General features: G+C 38.3%; 1 protein-coding gene across 1 annotated transcript; it reads left to right on the top strand.

The window, feature by feature from the left end:
* Positions 1-360: 360 nt before the first annotated feature.
* LOC130922773 (phosphatidylcholine:ceramide cholinephosphotransferase 1-like) lies at positions 361-8,221 on the top strand. The gene is made up of 5 exons (XM_057847785.1): positions 361-1,133; positions 2,259-2,376; positions 2,443-2,596; positions 3,068-3,234; positions 4,942-8,221. Exons 1-5 carry the CDS (start codon positions 541-543, stop codon positions 5,116-5,118), a joined length of 1,209 nt encoding a protein of 402 aa, XP_057703768.1. The 5' UTR covers positions 361-540; the 3' UTR covers positions 5,119-8,221.
* Positions 8,222-9,654: the final 1,433 nt, after the last annotated feature.

The following is a 9,654-nucleotide window of genomic DNA, read 5'->3' as shown; positions in this document are numbered from 1 at the left end:
AATGGTTACAAGTGAGCCTTGTAGTCCAAAAAATACGGAAAATAACGTGATCCGATCAATTGACTCATCAAACCAAATAATCGCAGATTAATTAACTATTAATTCATTTACTGCCGTTGACGGCGATAGACATAAAATCTATTTCAGCTGGGAAGACTGGCATTGAGTGATCATGTTTCATTCCTTGTTGACAGCAACAAACGTCCAATACAATTTGACAGGGGGTCTGAGAGTGAATGATTCCTGTCAGCCCTCCCAGTCAAAACAGATTGGACGTTTTGGGCAGTTAATGGCAGCCAATAAGTTCATATTGTTTGCAGCAGCCCTAGGGTGACGGCATTTGTTTGTTTCAACAGTTGTGCGACATCCTAGCGGGGAAACTGACCTGAAAAAGACCTTTTACCTGTCGACCCTGAAAATCGAGGGGTCCCCGTGGGTCCCCGCCTCCCGGTCGATGCTCCATAAACGCCATGCGCCGGAGTCGGTTCGGACTTAAGACCGCTCTTTAAGACCGACGAATCCCTTGCGTCCTTTGCCGAGATGACGAATGTGACGTCGTGGTCCGCCGAGGACGTGGCCGACTGGCTGAGCAAAGAGGGCATGCCGGAGTACGCCGACGCCCTCCGCCGGACGAACGGCAGTGCCCTGCTGCGGCTGACGCGGGCCGACTTCCAGGCGCCGCCGCTCCTGCGGGTGTCGTCGGATAGTGGGCAACGTCTACTGGAGCGCCTGGAGACGCTGCGGATAGAGAACCACATGGAGGCGCACAAGAACGGCCACGCCAACGGACACCTGCCCAATGGGACGGCGAAGGCACTGAGGAATGGCGCGGCGAGGACGGCGGAGATGGTGCAAATTCCCATCCCTCCTATGGAGACCTCGCGCACCTCCTTTCCGCCCGAGTGGAGCAAGACTGGCGCGGCATTCTTGTACGCCGTGGTGTGCTTCGTCACCACCACCGTGGTCATTTCGGTGGTCCACGAGAGGGTGCCGCCCAAGGAGCACACTCCGCCATTGCCGGACAAGTTCTTTGATCTATTCAACAGAGTGGAGTGGGCCTTTTCCATCTGCGAGATCAACGGTATGCTGTTGGTGGCACTGTGGCTCGTACAGTGGCTTCTCCTCAAGCACAGGTACTACAGAGAAGGAAATGCACCAGAAAAAATGGTCTTTGTTTGTGCCACTGACGATGATAGATAATAGTATGGTTATTTTCATCATTCTCCTGTGAAAATAATTAGGTTAATCGCTAGTAGATCTCCAATTCATTTGAGGTGGGAGCCAGGCAGCGAATGAACTTTAAATGAATTCTTTAGAATTGCTAAAAAAAAAAATTGGAAAAAAAAAAATTTGAGTATTTATTTTAATCCCTTTTTCTTTTTAAAATTTTTAAATAATAAAAGGAAAACAACTATTACTGATCTCAAACTTGTAATGTGATCGATGATAGATTTTTATCTTTGTAATTAAGTCAAATATTTGCAGCTTTTCAGATAATTTCCAGATTAATATAACATGATTAGTCAAGTAATTGTAAAAATCAGTGATTGTTCGACTCTAGCTAACTATATTTGTGTATATATGAGTAAATCTGAATCAAATGGGGCTTCAGCTTTTTTTCCTCATCAAGCACAGCACATTTAATTGCAGTTTTGTTACTTTTTACCTCAATACATTTGCCTATTAACTTTTTACAACTCTGAGTAGAGGTTTTATTTTCCTATGCTGTCAATTTTTACGGTGGCTTCCAAATCCACTTATAAACTAGAGGAGCACTCTGAGAGGATAGACTTCCGCATAAGCAGCCATATTCAAAGCATTGCCATATTTCTGAGTACTGTGACCTTTTGACATTGGTGTTCCTCATCATATCAGCTACCTTGCGATTTGAGTTCAATAAGATAATCCATTATCAATTTATTGCGAAATTACCTGTCTGACTTTTGTGACCTTTGACCCAATGACCCCAAAATGTAATCAGCTCGTTCATAATACTACAAATATACCCTGCAAGTTTGATAACTCAAGAGTGTATAAAGGGATTATTGAACACAAACATACAACAGACATACGGAATCGAATACATAACCTTTTGTCATTCCCTGTGTTTAACCTACTGGTCAAGGTAATAAACCCTGAAATTTGTTTTGGATGAACACTAGTTTTACTCCAGTATTTTAATGTTGCACATTATGGCTGAACCACTAGTTGCTATGATGCCATTCAATTTCTCTTTTTTTGTTGTTTTTTTTTTGCAGGTCAATCATAGGCAGGCGCTTTTTTTTCATCGTGGGAACACTCTATTTGTATCGGTGTATTACCATGTACATCACCACTCTGCCTGTCCCTGGCATGCACTTCAAATGCTCTCCTAAGGTATTAGTTTAGCTGAAAAATCATGCATAGATATAAGTTTTGATCATGTGTCTGCATGGCTTTCAGCTTCTGGGCGACTGGGAAGCACAGATGCGGAGAGTGATGAAAATGATCGCCGGCGGTGGCCTTTCCATCACGGGCTCACACACCCTGTGTGGAGATTATCTGTACAGCGGCCACACAGTCATACTAACGTTAACGTACCTCTTCATCAAGGAGTGTAAGTCAATGCGCTCAAAAATGAGTGATGAAACACGGGCGTGACAGGAAGGAAACAGACTTCACACCGTAACCGCGGACACGCTGCCTGCTGGTTTTGCGTTGTGTAACATTCTCTGTTCCTCAGCTGGTCTTTCAGCTCATAGGGGACTGTCAGGAATTTTTAGTGCAAAAAAAGTCAAATTTGTGAATGTTTTTAGGAGAAGGGGTAGTGATAAATTGATACAATGGTGACCTCTAGTGGCGAAAATAAAAAAGTGGCCAAGTGTCTAACAATTTACAAGTACGGCAAATCCATTTTCACAATTGAAAATTACATTTATTGTGAGGAAAAGCTGTTTTATAAAATGTACAGCACAGCAAAAATTACAAGCCTAATGTCAATGATAAATAATTAAAATGTAGAAAAAGAAAAAAAGGATTTGACTTTTGATTTACATTGTTTTTTTTTTTTTTGTTTGTTTTGGGTCAGATTCCCCCCAACGGTTCTGGTGGTACCACTGGATCTGCTGGACGCTGAGTGCAGTGGGCGTCTTCTGCATCCTTCTGGCCCACGACCACTACACTGTAGATGTGGTGGTGGCCTACTTTATCACGACCCGCCTCTTTTGGTGGTACCACACTATGGCCAACCAGCAAGTGAGTGTGAGACGTTGTTGGCTTTTATTCTTATACATGCTTACATACATAGTTTGTTGATTAGTTTTTTTTTTTTTTTTCTTTTGATAAAAATGGAGGGGTAAATATTTTTCTTTAACAATGGTTTGTCAAATTTGATTTGTTTTATTGGAATGAAACGAAAAACATTTAAAAATATAACTTCTTTAAATGGAAAAAATATATATTTGCTTTTAGGTCTGATTCAAAACGCAAAATCTATTTTTAAAAATGTATTCTTTGATATATTATACACTAAATTAAAGGTGCACTAAGGGACCACTTTTTACACTTAATGTAAAATACTTTACTACGATAGTACATAGAGGCCAGACATTTTAACAGAGACCGTCCTAAAAAGCCCCTTTTCTTATTTTCAATATAGATGTCCACTCTGGGCGAGCACAAGCCTGTGCATGTCCACACTGTTGTGTTTCAGTGAGCCTCAGGCTAGTCTCCGCTTGGCAAAAACACTTTCTTAACCCATCCACTACTGTTTTATATTTCTGGTGGTGATCTGATGGGCCAAACATTTGTTGCTTTGTTCTTGTGCATGTAAAAGTGTGCGCGCAATGCACAAGCTCAACAGAGGCTGCCGTTACCGCCAGTAAAAAAAAAAAAAAGTGACACTCCTTAATGGACCTTTAAATAAAAATGTTATTTACAATCAATTTTTATTCCTTCATGAATGCATTATAGTGTAATTATAAAACTAGGAGAAATACATCTTTAAACAATTTATATATAGATATATATATATAATATATCAGAGCTGTTAAAATTAAAGCGTTAACGGGTGGTAATTAATTTTTTTAATTAATCACGTTAATATATTTGACGCAATTAACGCACATGCCCCGCTCAAACATATTAAAATGACAGCACAGTGTGATGTCCACTTGTTACTTGTGTTTTTTTGGTGTTTTGTCACCCTCTGCTGGTGCTTGGGTGCGACTGATTTTATGGGTTTCAATTGTGTAATTATTGACATCAACAATGGCGAGTTACTAATTTATTTTTTGATTGAAATTTTTACAAACTTTATTAAAACGAAAACATTAAGAGGGGTTTTAATATAAAATTTCCATAACTTGTACTAACATTTATCTTTTAAGAACTAGAAGTCTTTCTATCCATGGATCGCTTTAACAGAATGTTAATGTTAATGCCATTTTGATTTATTGTTATAATAAACAAATACAGTACTTATGTACAGTATGTTGAATGTATATATCGGTCTTGTCTTATCTTTCCATTCCAACAATAATTTACAGAAAAATATGGCATATTTTATAGATGGTTTGACTTGCGATTAATTACAATTAATTAATTTTTAAGCTGTGATTAACACGATTAGAAATTTTAATCGTTTGACAGCCCTAATATATTTATAAACTATCGCTTTGACAGTGGCGCCATAAGACCGTCATAATTATTACATGATACTTAAGTGTCATAGTGCAAATTTTGTCTCTAACTCCATTTATGTCCAGTCCACATCTTTTCATCCATTCAAAAGTGACGTCATTTGCCGGATGGTACTTCACGACATCTGTCATAAGCATTCATTAATGCCATGACAGTGTCATGTCATAATTATGACTGTCTTGTGACGCCACTGTTAAATAAAGTGTTACCAAAAAAAACATCGTCATCAGGCTAACATCCTGCGCATTTTGTGGCCTCCAGTCGCTTAAAGAAACATCAGTCAGCAATCCCTTCTCGCGGGTGTGGTGGTACCGACCCTTCCAGTACCTGGAGGAGAACATCAACGGCGTGGTGCCGCGTTCTTACCAGCTGCCGCTGTGGCTGCGGAATGTCCAGTGGAACCGCGCCATCAAGTACAGCCGGCTGGATGTGCATTGACGTGCCACTCCAGGACTGTCAAATTCCAAAAGTGCTGTTTTTTTTTTGTTTGTTTGTTTTTAAACTTCTTTAAAGGAAAAAGGCACTGTTTTCATGTAGCGCTGACCTTCCCACACTTCCCTCCAAAAGCAGGTGAACCCTCACTTTCTACTTTACATTTGTGTCCTTTTTTGAATTTATTTTTAGCTAATATGACTTTTATAACCAGATTTATCCTCCTTTGCTCTCCTCATAAAACCATACTTTTAGCTATCTAATTAAAAGTATGTACCTAGGTTTTTTTTTTTTTTTTAAATTCCTTAGCTGCCATTGACAGCGCGAGACGTCTACTTCATTTCGACTGGAAAATAAAGTAGATGCCTAGCGCTGTTATTGGTACTGATACGTCACCACTTTTTATTGGAAAGTAACTTTATTTAATTGATCCCCTCCTTTTACGTTTTTGTAATTTAAACTTGCTAAAATGAGTAAGGTGCAAAGAACTATTTTTTCTAAGCATGTTTATTTTTCAAGAAAAACAAAATGTACGCCAAAATATTTTTTTTTTTCGTAGATTTGTACCTTTTTCAAGAAATCCTCACCAGTGCCTTTTCTTCGCTTGATTGTGGAACAACTTCAAGTCTTGTGTATCAATGAATGTAACCTTTCACCCCTCTTACAAAAATGCCAGCCTTAGAAAACAAGATTGGTCTTTCCCAAATTAGCCTAAAATATGTCCCGGCTTTGTATTTATTGATGCTTTACGACAGGAAATATGACTGTTAATGTTTTATTTTTTTTAAATGTCTGTTTCATTTCATTAGCTGAATCTCAACGAAACGCCAGCGCTAAAACGGGGTACGCACGTACCAGTTTTTAAAATTCACTGCTCATTAATGCGATATCAAGCTTGAGGGATGTTCGCGTTTCAGTGCCATTGACGGCGGTAGACGTCGGTTGTAACGATTTAAATTTTTTATGTAAAAAAAAAAGTCCTATTTTGATGCAGCGCTGACCCGTTACAAAACTATTAGAATTAAAAACATTAGAATTTTATGGAAAAACTTTGGCTTTTATAATTAATACATTTTTCTATAGTATTTTTTTCTGAATTAGAATGTAATGCAAAAGTTTATTCCCATTGACATTCTAATATATGTTCTAATGGATTGGACGTCTACTAGATTCATTTAGATTTAGCGCAGAAGCATTAAAAGAGCAACATGATTTGTCTGAGATCATCGTCAATGGCATGAAGTTGACTATAAACCTGATAATTGGTGCGCGTGTACCCCTCGTTAAGCATCACTATCTGGTCAGAGGTTGAAAGCGATGGTAATGGTATAAAGTGAAATGTAGCTTTTAAAGTGAAACGTAGCTTTTAAAGTGACTGAAATGCTTCTGAATGTGCTTTCACACATAGTTACGGGGAGCCTAATAATATGTTGTTCCAACAGAATTTCAACTAAATGCAAGACCAAAATGACATTTATGATCAAGAAAAAGAGACTCTCAGAAAGGCGCAGAAGTCCTATTTTTTGTGAAACAAATTGTGTATTGCTGCTATGCCAAAAAAAGTTCAGTATCACGTTAAAATCGTGTTGTTTCCCGTTTTAATGAGCTCAACATCACGTTAAAAGACATTTTATTCCATGTTAAAATGCAGCGTGTTCGCGACAAAACGCGATCACGACATTAACATTATGTGTTGAGTTTCACGTGAAAACTCCTTAGATTTTCATGTTACGGCAAACGTTTTCATATTACAACTTTAAATATTTTGATATTCCATGATACGTTTCACAGTTGAACGTGATCCTCACGTCACAGGGTGATAGGAATCATCCCGCTTTAAGTTTCACGTCAATACTCGATGTCATATCGTCTAAATGCGATGTTTTTACGTTATAACGTGTTGTAATTGAACTATAATGTGATGTAATCACATGACAACACAATATAATTGTGTCACAGTGTGAGGTTAATAGTTGTTTCCCATCACAATGTGATATTGTTTTCAAATGATGTGATAAATTTCAGAGTATAGTGCGACCCTCACATCACAGTGTGATAGGTATCATGCTGCAATGTTATGGGTTTCACTTTACAACAACCATTTAACTTAGTACCTCAATGCAAACTTATCATGTAAAATTACTTTGCAACGTGATATTGAACTTTCTGGTGTGGCAGTAATACATTAAAAAATCCTGAGAGTTGGAAAGTTAACACATTGAGTACCATTGGCAATGATAGTCGTCAATCTTAATTTTGACATGAATTTCAATTAGCTTATTAGCAGACGTCGAATCCATTTGACTTGGGAGGGTGGCAGCAAATGGATGAATGTTCACCCTTCCCACTTCAAATAGATTGGAGGTCTATCGCAGTTAATGGCAGCCACCGAATTGAAAAGGTCAGTGACCTGTAAAGGTTTCAGTACATTTCAGAATGGTCCTAAAATTTTAGCCGAAAATTCCCGAACTTTCAGTTTTGCCACGGGTTACCCCCGCCTGTTGTTCACATTTCAATTTGGAACCGGTGTATTGATCCCTCGCGGTTCTTTCAAATATACTGATAAGGGGAACAAGATGGCAGCGTGACCCGTCATGTGAAAAATGTCCCGGTTTTGCGATCCCTTCAGGGCTGAAAACCGGACGTTTGCAATTTCCGATCGAAAAACGCTCGTAATCGGTTACAGCTAAACTACAAATGGGTTCCTCTTCCTCTACGTTTTAAAGGGAGACAACTTTTTTTGTTTTGTTTTGTGACTTTGCACATCGTTCAAAAAGCTTCGCTTTGTTTTACGTTAGCGGCGTACAGACGTCATCCTCCTTGCTTGGTTTTACGTTAGCACCGTACAGACGTCATCCAATCATCTCTGTTCATTTTCCGCAGTGTTTCTGGCGTAGTGGTTAACTTGAACTAATTGTCCAAATTGGACTGTAATAAAGTTTGAGGAAGGGTGAAGACATTTGTCTCTTTGGTTTGCCAATCAAGCAGTTTTTTTAAATGATTATTATCCTGTATGTATTTTCATCTGTACACGCAGTTTATTACATGTTTGTAAAATATGATAAAGGAATCTACATGGGACGACGTTGAATAAAAAGATTTTACTACACAGTTGGGTCATTTTGTTGGTTGAGTAGTGACGTCATTGCAGTTCCACATGCAGCCAGCAGGAAGAGACATTTAGTCGAGGCAGTTCAGGTACGCTGCTTTGTCTTTCATAAATTTGTGTTTATTCCAATTGTACACTTGAGATGTTGTGTTAAGTTACAATTATCTTTTTATTGTTTAAATGAAGATGTCTTGCTTGTGTGGGTAAAATGGAAAGAGTGGGTGTGGACTGCAGACTGTGGCATAGCAACAAGAGTAAACTTCAATTTATTTTACATTTATGTTTTAGATGGATTGACCGCCGTCAAATGATACAAAGGTAAATGATTATATTTTCATATGTGTGAATCACATCTTAATGCAATGTATTATTAAACGATTAATTAACAAAGCATTTTCTTTTGACGATGACCTGGCCTCCAATAGTGCTGTGAATCAATGTTAATTGCTAGTAGCCGTCCAAGCCATTGAAAGTGGGAGGGTGGCAGCGAATGAACGAATGTGCTTGATTGAACATCTTTCGTCATCAATGGTAGGCAACAGTGGCGCGGGAAGTGGGTGGCTGAGGGTGCTGCAGCTCCCCTGGTGTTGGGGAGAAAGTTTTTGGTAGATTATTTTCTGTTTTTTGAGTGCATGTTAAAAATAATAATAATAAAAACTAGGCCTGAACTATTTTGGAAAAAACTATTGTTGCAATTTTTTGTGGGGGTTTGCGATATATTGCGATATTAAAAAATATACATTTTTTTTTTTTTTTTTTTTAAAGAAATGTTCACTAAATGAATAGCTGTTTAGAAAGACTTTGGATGACTCACCATGACCACAGTGTACAGTGATCCCTCGTTTTTCGCGGTTAATGGGGACCAGAACCCACCGCGATAAGTTAATAACCGCAAAGTAGCGCACCCCCTCCCCCAAATTATTATTATTTTTGTGTGTGTGCTCAATGTATTTATTCAGATTTAGCATTGGAAAGAGATACATATAAGACATGTTTTTTTTCCTCCCACTTTTCCCCCAAAGTATGATTTTTAAAAATGTGTGTGTGTACTTATATATATATATATATATATATATATATATATATATATATAATATAAATGTTTTCAAGCACTTCAAATGTAATAATTATGATCAGTTTTAAACATAAGTGTCCAACCCAATCATTTTTGGACAAGAATAAACTACTGTAGTAGGAAAAATGCTTGGCTTTATTAAATGCTTCTGTTTATCTTCCTTGGCTGTGACTCTTGGAGTGACATGTAGAAATTACAAACTCCTCATGATCATATCTGGCATTTATTTTATATGTCTCGAACGTCTCCACTCACACACACTCATTCATTCCAGCGGCTTCCTTGCAGAAACTGTTTAACAAGTTAAACGATGATTGACACATTGCTGCGCTGTGAAGTCCGCTTCTTTGGCAAGATC

The sequence above is a fragment of the Corythoichthys intestinalis genome, chromosome 10 (genome assembly GCF_030265065.1).
Source record: "Corythoichthys intestinalis isolate RoL2023-P3 chromosome 10, ASM3026506v1, whole genome shotgun sequence".
NCBI classification, from domain to species: Eukaryota; Metazoa; Chordata; class Actinopteri; order Syngnathiformes; family Syngnathidae; genus Corythoichthys; species Corythoichthys intestinalis.
Note: the sequence above shows the minus strand (reverse complement) of the source record. Positions and strands in the feature narration are given on the sequence as shown.

Coding starts and splice junctions, on each gene's coding strand:
- LOC130922773 (XM_057847785.1), top strand. CDS start 541: ATGACGAATGTGACGTCGTGGTCCGCCGAGGACGTGGCCGACTGGCTG. Junction 1,134..2,258: donor TGGCTTCTCCTCAAGCACAG/GTACTACAGAGA, acceptor TTTTTTTTGCAG/GTCAATCATAGGCAGGCGCT. Junction 2,597..3,067: donor GTACCTCTTCATCAAGGAGT/GTAAGTCAATGC, acceptor GTTTTGGGTCAG/ATTCCCCCCAACGGTTCTGG.